Source organism: Triticum aestivum, chromosome 4B (genome assembly GCF_018294505.1).
Source record: "Triticum aestivum cultivar Chinese Spring chromosome 4B, IWGSC CS RefSeq v2.1, whole genome shotgun sequence".
Taxonomy (NCBI): domain Eukaryota; kingdom Viridiplantae; phylum Streptophyta; class Magnoliopsida; order Poales; family Poaceae; genus Triticum; species Triticum aestivum.
The window spans coordinates 145,607,481-145,631,315 of NC_057804.1; the positions used below are offsets into that span (position 1 = coordinate 145,607,481).

The window sequence follows — 23,835 nt, forward strand, 5'->3', positions numbered from 1 at the left end:
TTTTATATTATGGGATGGAATTAGTAGTTTTTTGTCTGGTTTCCCTCGAGTTAACTTGTTTAGGTTCTCAATCTGTTTTTTCTTATAAACCGGATCAGCCAAATACCAAAAAGGTAGCTACTCTTAACTTTTCTTATAAATCGGATCAGCCAAATACCAAAAAGGTAGCATGTAGTTGAGATGGTTAGGTGGACAGTGGTATCCCTAATCCACCAGGGTTTAAATTCTGATGGCGATGCGCTTTCAGTGGGAGGAGACATTTCCATCGATGACGATGCGCCTACGGTTGTTTCGTAAATCTCAAGATGATATGCCGGCTCAGTCTCTCGGAGATGCTCATAGGGATAGGGTGTGCGTGTGTGCATTCATAGGGGTGAGTGTATGCGCGTGTATATGAACGCTTGTGTCTGTACTGATGCTAAAAAAAATAGCTACTCTTAACTTTTCGCATCTAGAAAACCTAGTCTAGAACTAGAATATAAACCGCCAACCAAAATCCAAAAGACTTTGTTAGGAACCATCGCAAAATCACATTCCATAGGCGTCCCTGTCAGACTTTTTCCCAATTCCACGCTGCAACATCCACTGTGCGTGTTTTGCCAGTGACAAAGTTGCAGGAAGAGAGTCTTTCTTCCGTCCACACGAGCCTTTATCCCCTTCCTTGCTTTTCTCACCCGCGTCCCACCGAAAGCACCGGCGGAAATTCTCCTCTCGTCGCCTTCGCCTTCGCCTTCGCCTTCGCCGTCGTCGTCTCTCTTCCGCTCTACTACTCGCCTCGGGTGTTCTCACAGTCTACTTCAGGTCCTTCTTGCTGCAGCCCAAAGATCTCTCCTACTACTACAATACACCCAGTTCGTTGTTCCGGATTTATTTGCCGCTTGATGGACCGCTGCCGGAGAAAAAGTTGAGGATCTGCGAGATGGGTTCTGCTCTTCTCGGAATTCTCGACGCATCGTAGAACCCGCGGGCGTTCTTGGGCCGCCACCGGTCCTGAAATGGAAGAAGAGGGCGCCCCGGCGCTGCGCGTGATCCGGAGCTCCATCGACGCGCTGGGGAGAGGGTTCGATGCCACCCACGACACCAGGCTGCTCTACTGCAAGGGGTCTCGCCTCGTCGACGTCGACGATGGCGAGCTGAGCTCCAGGGATCTGGTCATGCCTGACGGGCTGACTGTCCCCGGTGTGCCCAAGGGTGTTGACTGCTCCGGTGAGAGTGGGGTTGGTGTACCGGAGACCGCTGGCCCGTGCGCCTTCCACGAGGTGCCGACGACTGACACTGTTTATTGTGTTTTGTCTCTGAATTTGGTCGTTTGTAGGAGTATTTGTTAATTCATCGCTAGCTGCTTAAGTGCATGATGTTTCTGAACTGTTCTTCGTATCCTGGTAGTGTCAGGACATAACCGGATGCACCTTTAAGTGTATGCTATATAGGAGTACAACCTAGCGTCTCAATGAGCTAGTGAACATGTGCTTTGTCTTCGTTGTCTTGTGCTCTTACTGCCAGAAAAAGATTTTAGGTTTCCACCGATCATGAAATCTGCGTAATCTTGCAGCCTGTTACCAGTAATTAAGTACTCCCTCCGGGCACTATTATAAGATCTGTAACTTTTTTCTAAATCGGATGTATCTAGACACATTTTAGTGTGTTTGTTCACTCATTTCAGTTTGTACGTAGTCCATATTGAAATATCCAAAACATCTTATAATAGTGAACATAGGGAGTAATACTTTAGTACACATATTTCTTCTGGGGTATTTAGTTTGTATTGCCTCATCGGCACTTGTTTGATTATACTCCCTTTGTCCCAAAATTCTTGTCTTAGATTTGTCTAAATACGGATGTATCAAGTCACGTTTTAGTATTAGATACATCCGTATCTAGACTAATCTAAGACAAGAATTTTGGGACGGAGGGAGTAAATCCCTACTCCCTCTGTCCCAAAATTCTTGTCTTATATTTATCTAGATACGGATGTATCTAACACTAAAATGTGAATAAATACATCCGTATGTAGACAAATCTAAGACAAGAATTTTGGGATGGAGGGAGTATTTGTCTTTCTAGAGATTTCAACAAGTGACTACATACGAAGCAAAATGAGTGAATCTACACTCCAAAGTATGTCTACATACATCCGTATGTTGTAGTCCATTTGAAATGTCTAGAAAGACAAATATTTGGGAACGGAGGGAGTAGTAATCATGGCACTAACAAAGCGTTCTTTGGTCTGGCGTCAACTGCTCAGTTAATTACCATCTTGCTTCATGTGGTCTTCAGTCTCACGCGTTCTGTTTTCCTTTCCTGTTTCCGAGGGACTCTAGATGGCTGGGTATTTCAACAAAAAAGCCCAGCTTGTAGGAGATATACCTCTTGGAAGCTTTAATTCAGCATATAGTTTTACTGGATCCAAGAGATTTGATGCCATGGCTACCCAAAGTCTCGGGATGGAGGGCAAGACCATCCCTTTATATAAGGTCCAACTTGTGCGACAGCCTTTGTCAGTGGTAGAGGAAGTTAAGCATGCAGTGCCTCACTCATGGGAACCATCATCTCTCGCAAGGTAAACAAACACACGCAGGTTGCTCTAAAAAGAGGAAGGCCCTTAACAGCGTTTTTGATATAGCTCACTACTGATGCCCAATGGCAGGCCCTTAACAGTGTTGAGCTTTTAACAGGTTCATTCAGAATTATGGAACGCATGTCATAACATCCATTACCATTGGCGGGAAGGATTTGATTTACATCAAGCAGCATCCGTCATCATCACTTTCCGTAGTGGAAATTAAAAATTATATACACGATCTTGGACATCAGAGGTTTACTGAAAATGAAATCCATACAGGCTCAGGCCCTATAAGATCAACGAATAAGGTTTGGTTTTCTTTAGTTAGATTCATCCACATTATAAGTTAAATCTTATTGTACTTCAGTTATGATTTTGGGTCAGGAAAGAGAAAATCTTGGGTTCAACAGCCAAGGAGTATATCCACAACCTCCAAGTACACCATATATTGCTGCAAAAGAGGCAAGTACATGCCACCCTAATTAATATTCCCATGCTGCATTTTCTTTATGTTTTGATAATGCTGATTGTGAATGATCTTTTGTTAAGTCTCTCTCAATAAAGTACAAAGGGGTGCTTATCTGATATCAGAGTTTGAGCTAGCACATAATGCCTGACTTCCTCTGGTTATACAATGTCTTGTAGGAGTTTAATTTTTGTTTGATCAAAATCCTCACAATCAGCCATTGAAATTGTGAATATCCTTTTGATATTTGATAAATACAAATTGCCAGCAGTTCACTCGGTATCATGGTATGTGGATTTAGTAATAACGTGTCCCTTGCACTCCACTATTGCACTATGTACCCAGTCATCATCAATATGCTGTTACCATTGTTTTGTAGCTACTTGACTGTAAACCATTACAGTTCACATGTAGATTCCTTTCATATAATTTTTGCTAGATGAACTTCCAGAAAGCAGATGCTTTATTTTCTAGGCTAAATTGGCTCCAGGACACTGTGCTTGGTAAGCATTTTCTGAAATGCACTGCATGACTGAATGTGTTGATGTGCACTGCAATTTTATGGCCATTTTCTAGAACAAACTATGCCTGCAAATCTCTGTCTAGTATTTCCTAGTACTCCCTCTGTTTCTAAATATAAGACATTTAGAGACTCCAATACGACTACATATGGATGTATATAGACGTATTTTAGAGTGTAGATTCACTCATTTTGCTCTGTATGTAGTCCGTATTGGAATCTCTAAAAAGGCTTATATTTAGAAACAGAGGGAGTACATCAGTGAACAAACCAGTTGACCTTGCCAGTCATTTCTTTCCGTGTATCATTATTTTATCCCTTAAGTAATGTTGTGCGACAAACTGAAACTCTTGAACCTTCCAACGAATTATCCTGCAGGATGTCACTGTGATTTTCAGAAGGAGGGGAGGAGATGATTTAGTTCAAAGTCATTCTGAGTGGGCAAGAACTGTTAACTCAGCGCCTGATGTTATACATATGACCCTTTTTCCTATAATGACTCTGTTGGAAGCAGCCATCCCTGGAAAAGACCATCTCATCCGGGCGATCAACCTTTATCTAGAATGTAAACATTGCCTTCATATATATTTATGTTTTGAGTGAGTATCTTCACAAATTATTGTTTAGATGTCCTGCTTGCATGCATGAACTTCCCATAGAAATTCTATGGGGATAATAGAAATCTCTATTCAAGAACAATAAAATATGTATAACAAAAGATGGTCCATCGACTGCATATTTGTATATCTGGACCAATCCGCCATTCTTTTGACCCAAAAATATGCTATTGTAATGAAGCTATAGAATATTTGCAAAATCAGGAGCGTTGTTGTTATATTTTGTTTAAATTTAATTATTCTCTAGAAATAATTATATTTTGATGCGATCATTAACCATTTCTTTTCTTAGATAAACCTCCAATTGAGGAGCTGCGTTACTTCCTAGAGTTCCAGCTTCCCAGAGTTTGGGCACCAATTCGTGATGAGCACCCTCTCCATCAAAGGAAAGAGCCTGTGTGCCCATCCTTGCAGTTCAGCTTGATGGGGAAAAAGCTGTACATCAACCAAGAACAGGTACTTGGCTATCACTGTGGTGTCTATTGACTTCATAAGAAGCTTATTGATGCATGCATGCCATTGTTATCTTTGATGTAATCTTAGTCAATTAAACATCAAATTAACAAGTGAGGAAACACAAATATGTGATTATGATAAACTTCGTCCTTTGTGCCAATATTGCTTTACTATCGACCTTACTTTTTCTATAATAACTTGGTAGTCATACCTTCCAATACAACCGTATTTTTGGAAATTTATCCACCAGAAACATACAGTGCCTTATTGCCTGAATTCCAGTGGCTAATGTAACTAATCTCTATGCAACTATGCGTAATTAGAGAAGATGGTTAATGGACACATAAAAGTAAGTGCTCTCTCTCTCTCTCTCCATGCAAGGACATTGTAGTGTTTGAGACAACACCGTTTTACAATTTTATTTTGCGCCTATACATAGAGGACAACCAAATGACGCAAGATGAACCGAAATTACCAGAAGTCAGCTTTAATCAATTTGCCGAGCAGCTCGGATCATTGCATCCTCTGTCTAGTCCCCTCCATGGGTTTGTTGCAGGACCTGAAAGGTGTTATGTTTTATGAATTATTTAGAATGTGGCCGACCAAGTTTACGTACATTCCCCAAAGCTGTGGTCTTGAGTCATGCTATCTCCATTAAATATAAAACATCAAGTCAAGAAACCACCAGCTAAAATCTGGCATATGTCTCTTCATACTAGTCTCCGGACCATTGTAATACCTGCACAACTTCTCCCACAGTGCCCCTTTAGGCATCGGTCACGTATCATATCATGTCATATCTTTTCAGGTGTCAGTGGGTCGCAAGCCAATAACTGGCCTAAGGTTATGCTTGGAAGGTGCTAAGCAGAACAGGCTATGCATCCAACTGCAGCATCTAGCATCTCTTCCAAAGATCCTCAAGCCTTACTGGGATGCACACATCACGATCGGTGCGGCAAAATGGCAGGGGCCAGAGGAGCAGGACAGCCGCTGGTTTGAGCCTGTGAAGTGGAATAGCTTCTCCCATGTCAGCACAGCTCCAGTCGAGCACCATGAGGTGCTCATCGGGGACGCCTCCGGCGTGTACATTGTCACCGGAGCACAGCTCGGGGTGTGGGACTTTGGTTTGAAGAACGTCCTGTACATGAAGCTTCTCTACTCGAGGGTCCCCGGTTGCACCACCCGGAGATCGCTGTGGGATCACAGCCCTGCCGCCGCCAGCAGCCATCCGACAGTTGGTCCTTCTAAGATCACGTATCTGGACCCGGGGGGTTCTGGCGCAGGCTCGAGCGATGCAGGGAAGTTCGTGAAGATCGTGGACAGGTCGGAGCTGTGCAAAGGCCCCGACGACATGCCGGGGCACTGGCTGGTGACCGGCGGGAAGCTTGGCGTTGAAAAGGGGAGGATTGTTCTGAGAGTGAAGTATTCCTTGCTGAATTACTGACAGCGTTATCTGTGTTGTTGAAAACTTCGGGGTGCAGCATATGGTGTTGTAAGTGCAGTTGCAGTTGTGATTTCCTTTTCTTGTTTTGTAGTCAAGTGATAGATTAATCTGGTACGTGTCTGTTTGCAGCCGATCGCTGTTCCTATAGTTTTTACAAGAGATTTTTCTCCATGCAACGGGACAATTTTGGTGGAGTTCTTCACGGTGTTTGTACAGGGCTTCAGTCTTGTAAAGTGCATATTTGTCATTCAAGATCGACACTCTTTCCCTTTCCCGTCCCCTAACTCTTATGTGACTGATGTATTTCGGTTATGAAAGTAATGGAAAGGGGATTAGCCCGGTTCAATTTTTTTTTACCAGAACGTCGTCTCTCATGAAAAGAATAATCTGGCTCGGGTGTCTCCTCGTCGCTGCCGCTCTGCGAGGAAAGCGACCCGCACCTACTGAAGAATCTGACCCGGATGATGATCTCTCGCTCATTTAGCGCAGGCAGGATTCGGCAATTCTGCTTCTGCTGGATCCAGAAAGCCTCGAATTCATCAAAGAATGGATGCGTGATCTGAGCAAGCCTCATGATGAATTAGACATTCCGCCTGGCCCTCTGCATATGATAAGTTCAAATATTAGACAGAAATAATACACGCAGCAACATATACGTTGATTGAGGATCTGGCGATGGCGACCCCTTAGGTCGGCGGCACTGTTTCAGCCACCGCCGGCCACTCCGGCCGGGCCGCCCCTACACGTTTCGGTAAGCCCTTCCCTCATCCTTCTGGTTTCTTCGCCATGTCCAAGGCAGATCGCGCTGCCGCGCGCGTGGATCTTCGGAATGATCGCCTAATAGCCCGATGGGCGGCTACTTTTCGGGCGAGTCTGATCTCGTCAAGGATACCAACACACACTGGATCGGTGTCTCTTTCTCCATCTGGTCGTCTTGCTCTCTCTGATGAAGAGGGAATTGTCGTCGATGCACGACTGCTCAGGGAAGACGAATCTGTGTCGATTGGTGATATCATTTCGTTCCCCTGTTATGAAGCCATTGTTGGTGGCCGTTTGGACCAGAATCCAATTTCAAATTCGAATGCAAAATTACTGTCAGACAAGTGCCCTCTCACCAAGACTGCATCTACAGTCACGGCCATGATCATCAGGCTCCAGAGCCTCTTCAATTGGATCTACGCCCAGGTATGGACATTCAACGTGCTGTGTGGCAAAAATTCAATTCGCCAGTTGCCTTCTCTTTGCAGAATGGAGCTAGGGAATTTTTCTTGGTTGCATCTTTCAAACGCCATAAGCACAGGTTGAATTGTGACACTGTCAGTTATTATCTGAATGCATGCCTGGGAGGAATTGCATCAGACTTCCAAGTTCTTTTTTTGAGAGACAGATCTTACAGATTCTCGGTATTCTCTCAACAAGTGGTTTTTTTTGTTCACTCCCTGAAAAGTTTTGAGTGCTCTGAATTTGAAGTTGTATTCAGTCTTTGGGGACACGGAGGCCCCAACTTCATCAAAGAATATAGGGCATGGGAGACAGAAGAAGAACAATCTTGGTCGATTGTTGGGCCCAAGAAATCAAAATATGCTCATATGGTCAAGCATGGTCTATCAGGTGCAAACCTCACTGCCCTCGGTCGTCGGTCCAAAGCTCAGAACAAGAGACCTCTGGTTAACTCGTCGGCTCTCAAGGATTTTGGTGTTACTAACACTGAGCAGGCGAAATATGCAGCTATCCCGACGCAATATGATCATAAGCCTGTTTTCTTACACAGGTTATCGGACAATGAGATCAATGATCTAAAGGGACTTCTGTTAAAGAAACTGGATTTTCACTCCATTCAAGAGTTCTTTAAAGGCCTTGGACAAATTTGGCTTCGAGGAACAGCAAGACCTCAAATTCCTAATTGCTGCGCATCTATCCCCGTCTCGTATTTCTGAACTCTTGACTCTGAAGAATAATGTTTCAGTTTTACCGGCAACGTCGGTCTTTGAGCGCCTCAATAACAAAGTTTACACGAATAGTGATCTGGCAAAGACTGAAACCACTGTCACTGGCATAAATAGTAATGCAGAGTGCAGGAATGTCGCGCACTTCAATACTGCTGATACTTCCACAGGGGCAGCTAAGGTGGAAGAGAACAAGGGGAGAACTTCAGTTTTCTCCAGGATTGATTGGTCACAACAAGGAAAACAATCTGTATTTGATCGATTAGATTGGTCGTCTCAACACCAACATGAACATGGAGAAGCTGTTCAGCATACAACTTCACGACCAAGGTGCCCACGCTGCCTATTGTTTGGTCACTACCGTAACACATGCTCTAATAAAATTCGTTGCCACAAGTGTCTGCGGCCTGGCCATATTAGTGCAGATTGTGATTTCTTCAATGGTGTCTTTGGAAAGCAATCCTCCTACAATCAACCAAAAACATCTGCCAAATGGATACCAAAAGTGACTCAAGCCTTTGCACAAGGGAAGGTCCAACCACGGCATATTATCGATCTTAATCGATTGCCTGAATCCGAGGAGTCCCCAGAGAAGGCAACTAGCGATCTTAAACGATTGTCTGAATCACAAATTAATGGCATCATGTCCCATACCAATCGGACGCATGACACCATGCCCGTTTCTTCGTATCCTTTTAATTTACCTGCCAAGGTGGTGACTGATGGGCTAGCTCATAAAAAGGAGAGTATCATTTCTACGGCCTTGGCGCAGCAACAAATCCCAACAGCCGGTTCGCCTTCTTGCTCGCTTCACCTTGGGACGAAAAGAGAACCCTTCCACCCATTGCAACCTGTGAACCCGCTCATGGCGGCTTTCCTGCTTGACCCAGAGCCTTTCCTCCCGGGACGCTACCATGCGCTCCAAGTGGAGGGAAGGCCGGCCATCTGCAGGTACCACGTCAGCTCGACGGTGCCGGCAAAGCATGAGGATGTCGCAATTGCCACGATCACACCAGCCCCACATGCCCAAGTTCTCTTCAGTCAGGTCAGACAGTTCCTACGTTCTTTCATTGAGGGTCATCTGCACTTTTCTCTGGAAATGATTCAAAAGTGCCCTTTGGGAGATGCATATGTGCAAGTAGATTCTGTAGCGGACAGAGATTGGTTAGTCAACCGCAGTCCGCATAACTTTCAGAATCACCAGATCAGTTTTGTAAAGCACAATGGAGGTATTAACCACAGAAATTTTCAGTACAATCAGGTTTGTTGGTTAGCACTGCTTGCTTTTCCTGTTGATCTGTGGGACTTACAGCACATTAGAGGAGCGGTAGAAGATTTTGCTCATGTTGATATGTGGGACAAGATGGCAAGTGACTATTCTAGAGTGGTTATTAAGGTTCTAGTTGCTGATGTGGCTCTAATCCCTCACAGTTGCATTGTGTCTGCTGGCAATAAACATGCAGTGGAATCTTGGACAGTTCCAATAGTCATTCTGGAGCATCATTTGTTGGGTGGCCTACCTCCTGATGAAGATGACATTCCACCCAATGGTGGGAATTTGCATCCCCTCCCAGTCGTTCAGCCAGGACCTGTCCCACCTCCTGGCTTGGACATCTGGCCTGATTGGGAAGAACAGATTCATCAGCAACCTTTTCACCAGGAGGACCTCAATGACCATGTCCAGGTTCCTATACCCCATGCGAATCAGTTCAGACAGAACTTTAATCATATCTTTGCGGCTCATGGACTCAATCTGATGGCTGATCAGGAGGATTTCGCTAATCACCATCAACTGAATGCAGAAGATTTTGCGGGGCTGCAGGAACCGATGAATCCTATCATTCAGAATCAGCCTCTCGCCAATGATCAGGATGTGGGTCACATGGAAAACTTGGACCTTAATTTACCTGTTGAAGATAATGATAGTGAGTTAACTGTCACCTTCAGCTCTGAACCTGACAATTCCTCACAGGACTCTGCTAACAATGGTGGTCCTCTAGATCTGAACATGGAGGTTAATGTTATGCATGATCTTGATCAGCAGGAAATTGTTGGGCCCATCCAGCAGCCTAATGGCCAGTTTTTCTAGCAAATTTAGCTTGGTATGGTGTTAATCCAGCCACAGGTCGATTGCAATGCTCTACCGGTTTCAATTCCTTCCGCTCTTCATCCTGTGTCAGGGCATGGGCACAGTGATAAGGACAGTAATGGAGGCCAGATTCAATCTTTGGACGTTGCTAGTCCTGTGGTCGGGCAAGAAAATTTGGGAGATTATAGTCCTGAGCACACAGGTACTAAGCATTCTGCAAGCCCTACTTCTGATATATGTGTGCTCATCTCCCAGGAAGGTGATAGAGCATGGAAGGAATTTTTCTGTCCTTCGGCAGAGTCTGAAGCAGCTATTGTTGTTCCTGCATCTTGGGTGGATTTTTTTATCTCCAAATTGCTCACTCCTGCTGATTTCGAATGGGCTAAATCCCTTTTGCAGTCCAACCTCTGGAAGATCATGCTTGAAGGTTATCAGGAGGGCTCTTATAAGGAATTTGTTATACCCAGAGACTGCCCTGGCAAGATCCCCCCAACATGTTACCTCTCTACTGCCGGTCAAGCTATAACCAAGGGGTTCTCTACACCACAGGCCTGCTGCAATGCTCCCTTGGCCATCCTTGACGCTCACAGCACCTCAGCTATTCATAGGAAAAGAAAAGGTAAAACCCCCATGGTTATTACGGAAGTGAGGAGTGCAAGGTTGAAGCACATCCAGAAGGGCTATAAGGGTAAAACCTGCTTTGAAAAAAACTATCTTGTTTGCTCTGCCATAGCACCGCCAATCAACAAGAAAGTGGTTCGGAACCTGTATGACAAATTTAGTGTGCCTAATGTGCAGCCATTAAGCCCAAGGGAGAACAAGAAAAACACCAAGAAGAATGATGCAGAAAGCAAGAACAAGAAGCCCAAGAAGAAGTAGTAATATTTTGGATAGGGTCCCATTGGAGCAGAACTTTAGCTCCCTGATGCTTTCCCTTTTGCATTATTATGTCGTCCAGTTTGTTTTAAATTTCTTAGTGAGCCATGGTGCTTGGAACTCTTGTTTAAATAATACTATTGTTGCTACTCATCCTTATGGGCCTCTTCTTGGATCATGGCGCAGTCTATGGTCTGAAACTTTTATTTCTGGGCATACAAGTTGGCCTGGTCCTATCCAGGCCCGATATCTTTTGGCAGTCTCTCGCCAGTTCACCTGGACTAATATAGATTCTCAATTCCTATGGTGCCAAAGCTTAAACTGGTACCATCTAGGTTACCGGGCTTACTTGCGGGAAAAAATTGAGGAGTGTCTGGCATCTTGGATTGCCAGTGCCGGTAACAAAATATTTTGCACTCAGAATGTCAAGACAACACTGGAAAGTTTTAAACTGGAATATCCGGGGACTTAACTCTCCTGATAAGTGGCTGCATATCAGGAACAAAATAGAGGAAAGTGGATGCTCTATCATATGTTTTCAGGAAACTAAGAAAGAGGCAATTGACATTGATTTTATTAAAAAGTTCTGCCCTGCTAGATTTGATGCTTTTGCATACACACCTTCTGTCGGCAGATCTGGTGGTATTCTGACCATTTGGTGCTCATCTATCTTTAAAGGTGAACTGCTATTACAAAATAATTTTGCTGTCTCTGTGGTTTTGCAATCCACCAAGTGTGGAAGTTGTTGGACACTCACAAATATTTATGCTCCTTGTCAACCTAATAAGAAAGTGGAGTTTTTAACTTGGCTAGAGAGCACTCAAATACTAGACAATGCAGACTGGTTATTGGTTGGGGATTTTAACCTCATTAGAAGCTTCCAGGATCGGAGTAAACCGGGAGGAAATATCCAGGAAATGCTTCAGTTTAATGCAGTTATCAGTCAGCTAGGTCTTATTGATATCCCTTTGAAAGGCAGGGCCTACACCTGGAGTAACATGCAAGATGACCCATTATTGGAACGAATAGACTGGTTTTTCACCTCCCTTGCTTGGACACTGTCATATCCTAACACCTTGGCTACTCCACTTGCTATGACCACATCTGATCATGTTCCATGTGTCATACAGATTGAAAATTCTATGCCTAAAAGTAAGATTTTCAGATTTGAGAATTGGTGGATGGAGCATGAGAGTTTTTTACCTTTGGTAGAATCAGTTTGGAAAAACAGTATTCACTATGCCGATGCAGCAAAAAGAATCAATGCAAAAATGAAAATCTTAAGGAAGGAGCTGAAAAAGTGGGCAAAAACTCTGTCAAATATTAAGGAAGAGATCATCAATTCCAATGCTCTAATTGCACTTTTGGATGGTATTGAAAATTTCAGGAGCCTCACTACCATGGAAGTTGACTTAAGGGAAAATTCAAACGGCATTTATACACTCTGTTGAAACAACAAAAAGCATACTGGCAGCAAAGGGGCAGAGTTAAATGGGTCACTCTTGGTAGTGAAAATTCGCAATTTTTTCACGCCATGGCTACAATACAACACAGGAACAATTCCATTACTAGCCTGATTACACATGATGGTGTGGAAGTTTTTGACCATGATGGCAAATCAAAGCTCTTGCATGAAGCTTTCAAGGAAAGGCTTGGTCAATCTGAAAATTTTGACATCCCCGATCATCTACTTCACTTACTTCCCACTCATCATGATCTCTCATTTCTTGAGGTCCCATTTACCAAAGACAAAATTGATGCGGTTATCAAAGACCTAGCAACAAATAAGGCACCTGGGCCTGATGGGTTTAATACTGATTTCATCCGAAAATGTTGGCCTATTTTACAACAAGATTTCTATGATCTATGTGCACAATTTCAGCAAGGGAACCTCTGTTTGCAGAGTATCAATAGCTCCTTCATCACTCTTATCCCTAAAAAGGCAGGTGCAAATACTGTGAATGACTACAGGCCTATTTCCCTTTTAAGCTGCACTATCAAGCTTATTACCAAACTCCTGGCTAACAGACTTCAATCAGTTATACTAGAGCTAGTCCATGTCAATCAATATGGGTTTTTAAAATCCAGAACCATACAAGACTGCATAGGATGGGCTTATGAGTATTTATTCCAATGCCACAAAAGTAAGCAACCAACGGTGGTATTTAAATTAGACTTTGAAAAAGCTTTTGATAAGATGGAACATGGCATGATCTTAGCAATACTGAAGCAGAAGGGTTTTGGAACAAAATGGTGTTCCTGGATTAAACAGATTTTGGAGACAGCCACCTCATCTGTTCTTTTGAACGGGATCCCTGGGTCACAGTTTAAATGCAGAAGAGGTGTCAGACAAGGGGATCCGCTATCACCTCTTTTGTTTGTCCTAGCAGCTGATTTCTTGCAATCTATTCTGAACGATGCACAAAACAGAGGGGTCATTACACCTCCATTCAGCTCCACCTCTTGTCCTGACTTTCCCATACTTCAATATGCAGATGACACTTTGATTTTTATGCCTGCTTGTCCCGATCAACTTCAACAACTGCAAAGCCTAGTTCACCAATTTTCAAAGGCCTCGGGCCTCAAGGTTAATTATCAAAAATCCAGTCTGCTCCCCATCAATGTTTCTGAAGAAGAAGTACAGCATCTATCTACCTTCCTGGGTTGTGCTATTGGAACCTTCCCCTTTATTTACTTAGGCACACCACTGGGCTTCACTAAGCCGAAAAATGGAGTTCTTCATGTACATCATCGAGAGAATTCAAAAAAGACTGGCCATTTGCTCTCAGTACTTAAGCTATGATGGCAGACTGCTCATGGTTAATGCAGTTCTCTCATCCTTGCCCACCTTCCTCATGAGCTGTCTCCTTCTTTATAAAGGTATCATTGATCAAATAGAAAAATATAGACGGCATCTGTTCTGGAGAGGCAAAGATTTGGAAAAAAAGAACCCACCACTTGCGGCTTGGGAGATGATATGTAGACCAAAGGATAAAGGAGGACTTGGAATTCTTAATTTGCACACTCAGAACACCTGCTTGCTAATGAAGATGATACACAAGTTCCTTAATCACTATGATATTCCCTGGGTTCATCTTATTTGGGAAGTATACTATCAACAAGGAATACTATCATCTGACATACCCCAATGTTCTTTCTGGTGGAGGGATTGTCTAAAATTATTGGCCACATACAAAGCACATGCTACCTGCATACCACAAGATGGCAAAACCATTGACTTCTGGCAAGAAGCGTGGGAGGAGATACCTAAATCTCAATTATGGCCACATTTGTACTCTTTCTCCAAACAGCAGCAGATCTCTGTTCATGAGATATTTCATACCGAGGATATGGCAGATCAATTTCACCTGCCACTCTCTGAAGAGGCTTATGCAGAATTTCTACAGTTAGAACAATACCTACAAGGCATGAATCTTAGTGCAGATCAAGACATTTGGCAATTCACACCTGGACAGGTAACATACAAGGTATCCACAGCCTATGCCACTTTGACCATTGCCCCAGAAATCATACCAGCAATCAAATGGCTATGGAAAACATGTTGCCAACTTAAACACAAGATTTTCTTTTGGTTATTGCTCAATGACAGGATTAACACTAGGGCCCTTTTGCAGAGAAAAGGTTTCTTTTTGCAGGATTACACTTGTGTCATGTGCAACCTGCATGCCCTGGAGACAAGGGATCACCTTTTCTTTCATTGTCAATTTGCACAATTATGCTGGAGCTACATTTGCACCAACTGGCAGCCAGCACATACAGGCATTCAGGAGGAAATTAGCAACCTAAAGCAATTGCTGAGTGTACCATATGCGATGGAGATCATCATCCTAACCTGCTGGGCAATCTGGACAACTAGGAATGATCACATCTTCCAACACATTCAGCCAAGCATATACAGATGCAGAAAGAAGCTAAAAGAAGAACTCAAATGGATCATCTACAGAGTCAAGAGGAAGGAATACAGTGGATTTGAGGCTTGGATCAAATCCTTTAGATAACTTGCTACGCTGCTGTTGTATTTGTTGTTTACTGTCTCTTCTTTCTTTCCTTAGTTTTGTTTGTATCTTCGATGTATAGTGTTTTTTTTCTTTCTTTCTTTCAGACCTTATTCTTTGTACTATATTTTATAAAAAAATCAATAAAAATACGCAACAGACTCCTGTTGTTTCCCTCAAAAAAATAAGTTCAAATATTGGCGGGAAAAAGGAAAGAATAAGCAGGTGATGAAATTGAAAAAGCTTATTCGCAAAACTAGAGAGCGCCTGGTGCGCAATGCTCACAAGATGACTTTAGAATCAATTCGCAACAAGGAGCATGAGATTGGCATCATGCAAGAACAACTGGATGCCAAGGTCGCCGACTGCAGTGGAACTCGCCAGAGGCTGAATTCTAACACAAGAAGATCTGTAAAGACTACAACCGTAGGATGCCGATATCAGTTACAGCTCCCACCTCACAGAAGAAAATTTCTTCCCCAGCGAAGAAATCTACTCTTTCTACACCGAAGAAAGTGCCATATCCAGTGAAGAAAATGACACTATCTTACGCTTCTCTGCCAAAGAAAACCAACCGTTGAAGCAATGGCGAAGAAACGGAAGGCCTCTCTGTTAAGTGCATCTAGTGTCTCCTTTATGGTTTTGGAGTATTGATCACAAAAATGGTTAGATGACTAATGTGTTTGTGAATGTATACATGTTAAAGTCCCTGAAAATTTGGTTTAACCAATAAATGTGACCCCTAAAAATGTGATGAAACACTGAAAAATTCGGGGCGCGCATTTGAAAAATAAGCCGAAGAACTGAATCGTGAAGATCTAGTCTTTTTTATAGTTCTCTTTATTCTTCACTTAAGTCATAGGTCAATCCGTATTGTTAAGTGGGGTCAAGGTGATACGAAGACAATATCTATGAAGTGTGCTTAATCCAAACCAATTTCTTTGATTTAAGACTTTGGAGATCTCTTCGATGTCTGAGATGATATTCTTCATGACACTTCAGTCAAATTCCTCATTGAAGAGTTAGGAAACCAGTTGTTTGGTTCTCCTACCGTGAGGAATTTGAGAGTTCAAATTTTTGGCCATTGCCTCGCCGGCGATAGCCGGTTGGCGGGCCCGTCGCGTCCAATGGTCATGTCGGCCCTCGGGTTGTGACTCTGGCTATAAATAGCCATCCCTCTTCACCATTGGTTGGCTGGCTGCTCCTTGTGAATTGTAAGCAAGTGTCTCTTGAGCAATCAAACCTCTGGAAGAAATTCAGTGTATCCCAAGTGAGGAAAACCTAGTGCCTAATAGACAAAGTGATAGCATCATTGAAGAGTCTGTTCGAGTGAACTAAATACTTGTTACTCTTGAATACTGTGATCTTTCAGACGGCTAGGTGTCAGTTCAAAGCATCCCATAGTCATTATGGATTGCCGGTGAACAAGTATGTGAATGTTTGGAGATCTACCTTGAAGATCTACCATAAGTGATTGGCAAGGTCTAAGTGATCTTAGCTCAAGGAGAATGGGGTGAAGACATGGTCTTCTGAGTTAAACATCAGCCTATCCAACCAGACGTAGAGTTGTCACAACGATTTAAACTGGTGCAACAAATCGAATGTCTTCACCAAACCGCTAGTTCCATATTCTTCACTTTTGTTTCATTTTGAGTAATTTGCAAGTTCTAAAGAATCTGATACTTCCCGCTTTGTTTTACATTCGGTGTCCTTGTGATGAAATGTACATGTCTTGTGTTAGGCTAGTTTACCTATTCTATTTCATCACTTACATGATTTACTCTATCCTGAAGACTTTGATGGCATGCTTTGTTTAGTTTTCTCTAGTCAGTTTATGTTCAGTTTAGCTCGTTGTTCTTTGAATAAATAGCTTCTTTCAAATAATTTTTAAAAAATCTCCAATTCACCCGCCCAGGTCGATCAAACATTCTTACACGCTGGAAATTCCGAGAGGCCGCCGAAAGTGAAAAGTTTTGCACCCCAGGCCAATGCGCCAGTCTTCATCACTCCTTAGTCATCTGCTATAGCTGCACAAGACAAGCTTTCTAAAAATCCTACCAGTGAGGTTGTTCCATATGGAACATTTCTAGAAGAAAAGGACACGTTATCTGGTAACACGGAAATCGTCATGACTGACAACTTTGTGGTATCATTGCCACCTGCTACCATCCGAGAGGGCAGCGAAGAAATTGATATAGATGGAGATGTGGCGTCACCATACTACGATGACTACCGGAATCTCAATATCCCCTATCTCCAATTCTTCAAGATGCACCTCCTCTAGTCTGACCAAAATCACCATTTGATCCTCTACGAAGACTTTGCCATGTGCATTGTTGTCCAGCTACTTCACTCAAAAGCATCCATGAAGAATTTGAACCTGCATGTCCCACTCGTGAAGTGCAAGTGAATCTGATGTCAGTGCCTGAATTTCCCAACTTCCAAAGTTGTGCTCCTGGCAAGCACCCAAGATTCATCGAAGATGACTTTCACGCACATCTACGAGATTCTTCCCTGGCTGAAATTTCTATGATTCCATGCGTATGTGAAGTGCTCACTTCTGGAGACCAACACAAAGGTTGTACTATGATATCGTGCTCATCAACCAGAACCGGTTATTTCCTTACCAACATAATCAACCTAAGGAAATGGAGATGTTGCCATGCTTTGAGCCAGTACTTCAATCTCTTCAATTCGCTGGCCTGCTCCAATTTTTCACAGGTGTGTAGGATTGCAATGAAGAAATTATACTCCAGTTCTATGCCACTCTCCACATATATGGAAATCATAAAGACACAATCACTTGGGTTCTTGACTGGATGGCTGGTAATACTCATTTCCAAGCACTAGGCGTTGAATTACTTCGCCACACTAGTTTGCATTGTCCAGCTCCTAGTCCCGTTAATCTGTGCAAGGAGAAAATGTTCCCACACACGAGAAAAGGGATTCTCCCGTGCACGGGACCTCCCGTGCATGCATCTGCCGTTGGCTTAGTTGGAGATCCGAGAGCATGCAGACTAGCCTTACCCATAGATGTAGTATTTATCATTCCTGCACAAATAAAGCAGTGTATTATCGCAGAGAGAGGTGTTTTGGTGGCCGAGCTCCATGGAGACCTTTATTTTTGAAAAATTCAAATTCAAACTTTTATGGTTTAAAATACTCTGAAAAAAATATGCGTGATGTAAATCACGTGTGTGCAAAAATTCATGATGAAATACCTTGAGTTGCAACCTGTACAAAAAGACAAATTTATGGCCTGGAAGGATGAATAGTATCATGTATTAAACAACCCCAGATTTGTCTTTTTGCACAACCCTCATTTCAGTGTATTTTGAACTGAAAATTTACACGCATGTGTGTTATGCCTTCATGTATATCTGTATTTTGCTTCAGAATTTTTGGAAATGTAAAAATATAAATTTTGATCAATTTCAAATTTGAATTTGGAGGCCTCACTGGAGGCCGAGCTCCAAAAGGGATTTCCGAGTATTGCAGACCATCAATCACTTTATGTCATGCCACCATGCAAATGACACATGCATGGATCAACTTTCTTTCTCTTCCTGCTCACAGTACAATGTCTCACAAATCTATAGACTTTATTTCATCCTAGAAAATTTAAATCACTCATATCTTTTAAACTATAAACTCGTTTTTGAACTTTTTATATATTTGGACTCCTTGCATCAAGACCTTTAGAATAAGATCAATCTTGGATACATTTCAAACACGTTTAAATTTCAATATTTCACATTCCATATGTGAAACAAACCTATTTCACTAGACAAATAAAAATCTATTTCAATTGAAAGATCTGTAACCAACATATTTCTCTAGAAACCTATTTAACCCAAATATGAAACAGAGTGTAATATGTTCTATGAAATGAGTGAAATCTATTTAGAAATATGTGAAATATGTTATTATGAAAGGAGTGATATTTTCTATTATAAAATATTTTTTGAAATGAGTGGATCTAGGAAATCTTTTTTTTTGAAATGAGTGGAATACATTATGTGAAATGAGTAAAATTTTATGTGTAAAATCTATTTTCAAATGAGTGAGAAATGTTATTATGAAATGAGTGAAATATGTTATTATAAAATCTTTTTTTGGAATGAGTGGAATATGTTATTTAAAAATCTTTTTATTAAATGATTGAATTTTTTTATATGAAATTATCAAAATCTCTTTTGAAATGTGTGAAATCTGCTTTAAAATGAGTGAAATATGCTATTATGAAATAAGTAGAATATGTTTAAAATATATTTAAGATTGATCTTGTTTTAAAGATCTCATCACGAGTAATTAAAATATATAAAAATATTTAAAAATAGAGTTTATATTAAAACATATCAATGAATTAATATCTCAAGCAAATAAAACGCTAGGTTTTCTATGGGATAGTGGATGGGCAGAAGAGGACTATTCATCTGCTAATGCTGACACAAAATTCTGCAGCGTATCTGACAAGTTAGGTGGGTATTGTGCAGAGCAATGCTGAGAAGAAGGACTAGAATAATTTATGCTGCATTTGGAGCGAGCATCTGAGCGTGGGAATGAATGGCCAGAGCATGCATGGGAGGTCCCGTGCACGGTAGATTTTCCACTTCCTCCCCCACACTTCTTGGTGAAGAATTTGCACTATGCGTCCAAGACCATCTATCGCATTGTGATGAAGACATTGGGCCTCATCAAAGGATTCAACTCCAGTGATGAAACCATTGGTCCGATGAAGAATGTGCTATACAACTTCACCAATTCCATTCCCTTTGACTTGCACGATTTCTTTGTAAGGACGATGGTCGACATTTGCACCAATGATTATGCGATTCATCATGACTTACTCTTCTCCTGCATATGAGTATATCAGGTGCTTGGCCCAAGTTATTATGGTTTTCTTCGTCCGGCTATATATTAGACTTTGGTTGTAGTTCGAGATTGTAATATGGGTTTCTCTTCATGTAAAAAACACTCGGTAAATAGATTTTTGTTGGCTGCATGTTCGACGAGTGCTCTTTGCCTGGTGTGACGCTTGAAAAACATTTTGCTGAGTATATTTTGTCCTTCACTGAGTGTACTGATCACTCAGTACTTTAACAAGGTGATTTCGGTAGTCCTAACCCTAAACATACTCTCCTCCATTGTTGGTTGTACCTTGTACGTATAGATCGCATTGAAGGGGAAAGTCTTTCCTGTTCGGCATATGGTCACTTAGTTGCTGAGATTCGTCATCTGATGGGTGAAAGAGAGTTTATTCCTTCGAAATTAAACGAGAACAAGATAGGGTAGCAGATAGTTTGGCTATGTATAGTCATATAGAGAGTACTACAGCTGTATGGCTTGGGCAGGGCCCTCCTTGTATTGAGGAGCTTTTGCCATTTGATTGTAACCCTATGAATATGGAATAAAACTTTTAGGGATAATTAGATTTATACCCCTAGTTGTGTCCCACTCATTTGTTTTACCCCTAATTCCCAAAAGTCACCGGTTCTGTTCAAGTCACTTTGCTCCTCTTATGCTTTTGCCCTTTGACCGTTTGATCGTCAGTTTGGAAACTTCATAACTAATTCATACTAAATCAGAAAAATGCAAATAAGATACCAAAATGTTCAGAAAAACATCACCTACATGTCAGTGTCATTTGCATTCATGAAAAAAGTGTTGGAAAGTGCCCATCCAATTTTTAGCTCTTATGCTACCACCATGAATAGTAAAATCTAAAAAATTTCAAAAATTTTCAAAAAAAATTGGTGGCAAAGAATGATAAATGTTTTAAGTGCCTGCCAAGTTTCATGAGGGAATAACATTTGTGGGTGCCGCGGCAAAAAAAACAATCAGCACTCCAAAATAGATAATTTTTTTTGCCACGACTTCCACGAATGTCGTTCCCTAATGAAACTTCGCAAGCACTTAGAACATTTGTCGTTCTTTGCCATCATATTTTTTTTGAATTTTTTTGCATTTTGTTAGAGTTTACTATTCATGATGGTATCAAAAGAGCTAAAACTCAGATGTGCACTTTCTAACACTTTTTTCATGAATGCAAATGACACTGACATATAGGTGATGTTTTTATGAACATTTTGGTATCTTATTTGCATTTTTCCGATTTAGTATGAATTAGTTATGAAATTTTCAAACTGACGGTCAAACGGTCAAAAGGCAAAAGCATAAAAGGAGCAAAGTGACTTGGACAGAACCGGTAATTTTTGGAAATTAGGGGTAAAACAGACAAATGGGACACAACTAGGGGCATAAATCTAATTATCCCAAACTTTTATGATCGCCAAAAAAAAATCGCATTGAAGGGGGCTGTTGTTGACTTGTGTGCGGCAGGCACTACAGCGCCTTTCAGCGCATATTAACTACGGGGTGGCCAGAGTCGCTGGAGTGCATGTGTTTCCTAAGCTAAGCCCATAGAAATTTACCAAGTACTAATAGTATACGTGGTACTCCCTCCATTCTTCCGACTCCTAGCTAGTAATGCACGGGGCACGTACATGTGCGTACACAAATCACTTCCGTAATTCTTTTCACTGGATACATGATATCCCTGCACATCACATTCGCATTCGCTCTGAAAATCAAGTATACACGCACGGGTCCATGTATTTGGAGCAAATACAGTACATAATCTCCAAGACCTTCCCCCTAGTTTGGCACTCCATGTAAATGGGTTGGTTGTTTTCCATAGACATGCACACGCTTGCGCGCCTATCCAGTTCTTGTACGGGTGCCGCGCGGTCTCGTGGACGTGGACTTATGCATGGCTGTACTACTAGCTGGCTAGCCTGCCAGCAATTAAATCAAAGGTTGTTGATTAGTTCCGGCCAAAAAAAAAAAGGTTGTTGATTACTACTCCCTCGGTTTCATAATAAAATAGCATTTTTGACATTAATATAGTGTAAAAACACTCTTACATTATAGAAAATTAGTGTTGAAAAACACTCATATATTAGGGACAGATGAAGTACTAATTTACATGCAAACCCTATCTTCTCGTTTATTTCATGTCATATCATCAGTGTGCCTGACTGCTTGCGCTGCGTTGGACCGACAACGGCATCTATGCAGCGAAGTCCTGCTATTTGGCCCTCTTCAACGGCTTCATCGGCGCTCCCCCACTAGTAGCTCACCTGGAAATCATGGACACCCTTGCTGATCAAATTCTTTACCTGGCTCGCGCTGCAAGACCGGTGTTGGACGGCCGCTCGCCTGGCTAGACACGACCTTCCTCATCACACGGCCTGCCTGCTCTCTGTGACCAGGCTCTAGAATCCATGGAGCACTTGCTGGTGGGCTGCCCGTTCTCGAGACAAATCTAGCACGACATTTTCGCTTGGTGTCCTCACCATGCTCAGGTTCCCTCGCCACACGATTCCTTTCTGGATTGGTGGCACGCCACGTACGATTCAGCCCCGGCAGCCTACAGGAAAGGCATTTCCTTGCTATCAATTTGGAAGCATCGCAATTCGTGCGTGTTTGAGGGAGGCACTCCATCCAGCGCCCAGCTGATCCATGCTATCCAGGAGGAGCTGCACTCCTGGACCAAGGCTGAGGAATGATAAGCCTTGCATACTTGTGAAAAAAGATAAATTTTATCAACACGTACTCCAGTGAACCGAGAAGTCCTAATAGATCACATTTCCAGTGAACCTTTATAATTGTTCTTGATCTTTTTGAAACAAAAACCGGGCAAAAGCTCGTGACCTATGTGCACGGTGGAGTGCAGGCTTCGTCGCGTATGCGGGCAGTGGAGTGCGGGCTTCCATCCTTGCCCTCCTGAATTGCAGAGATAAGTGAAGAGACTAGTGGTTGTGGCGTCACCCTGTGGCGTCGCTTGAGAGGAAGTTGTGTACACGTTTTCATTTAAAAAAAATACATAGAGTCCTCGTCTTCGTCTAAAAAACATCTCAGAAAAAAAAATCCTCACATTCATCTAAAAAAAAAGAAAAAAAATCACCACCACAACCTACGTGCGAGTGCCACTTTGCATAAGCCTCCACTTAAAAAATAACAGAGGTCCACACCTCCATCTAAAAAGAAAAAGAATACATTTAAAAAATAATCCACACCTTCATCTAAAAAGAATTTCAGGCACAATCACAATGACATACTTACAGTGGAGGCACAACTTGTAGCGAAAATAATGCCATCTTTCAGAATGGCCCGTGTAAAAATAGAAGCTAACCTCAGCGTACTTCTTGAGAAGGCGAAGCCAGTCAGTTATGTTAGCTCATCGGCAAACCCAGAGCAGATTGCTTTACATACAGAAGTTCCAAGCGAGATCAAAAGTGTGAAATTCAGTGCTTACCATTTCACAGAACAGGAAATTTCTATCTTTACAAATTACATCGCCCCGTTCCTCATGTTAGCATCATGTAGGGATTATCAGTTTATAATTGTTCTGTGCTGCACAATCTCCAAATTCAGAAAGGGAAATATAGCATATACGCATTCGAGAAGTCCTAATAGATCACATTTCCAGTGAACCTTTATAATTGTTCTTGATCTTTTTGAAACAAAAACCGGGCAAAAGCTCGTGACCTATGTGCACGGTGGAGTGCAGGCTTCGTCGCGTATGCGGACAGTGGAGTGCGGGCTTCCATCCTTGCCCTCCTGAATTGCAGAGATAAGTGAAGAGATATGTTAGACGTCGACACGGCTCTTCTGCCATCTGCAGGCGCCATGAATGAATTTCCATCCCTAGTAAGTGAAGAGATATGTCCCAACTACCACCAGCTACCTCACCACAGTACTCGGCGTAGTAATAACTGTTTACTTAGCAGTCGACCACCGGGCCCAAAACCACTATAAAAGCCCTCCTAGCCACACC

The 23,835-nt window shown here is 42.2% G+C and overlaps 1 protein-coding gene across 1 annotated transcript; it reads left to right on the forward strand.

Annotated features, from left to right (window-relative positions):
* The first annotated feature begins 603 nt into the window (after positions 1–603).
* LOC123091530 (MACPF domain-containing protein CAD1) lies at positions 604–6,340 on the forward strand. The gene is made up of 7 exons (XM_044513064.1): positions 604–1,259; positions 2,322–2,560; positions 2,676–2,871; positions 2,948–3,025; positions 3,928–4,114; positions 4,459–4,622; positions 5,431–6,340. Exons 1-7 carry the CDS (start codon positions 996–998, stop codon positions 6,064–6,066), a joined length of 1,764 nt encoding a protein of 587 aa, XP_044368999.1. The 5' UTR covers positions 604–995; the 3' UTR covers positions 6,067–6,340.
* The last annotated feature ends 17,495 nt before the right edge of the window (positions 6,341–23,835 follow it).

What these genes read in the sequence shown, in the direction of transcription:
- LOC123091530 (XM_044513064.1), top strand. Translation starts at nt 996, where the DNA reads ATGGAAGAAGAGGGCGCCCCGGCGCTGCGCGTGATCCGGAGCTCCATC. An exon ending in GCCCGTGCGCCTTCCACGAG is followed by an intron (nt 1,260 to 2,321) that starts GTGCCGACGACT and finishes GAGGGACTCTAG; the next exon opens with ATGGCTGGGTATTTCAACAA. An exon ending in GAACCATCATCTCTCGCAAG is followed by an intron (nt 2,561 to 2,675) that starts GTAAACAAACAC and finishes AGCTTTTAACAG; the next exon opens with GTTCATTCAGAATTATGGAA.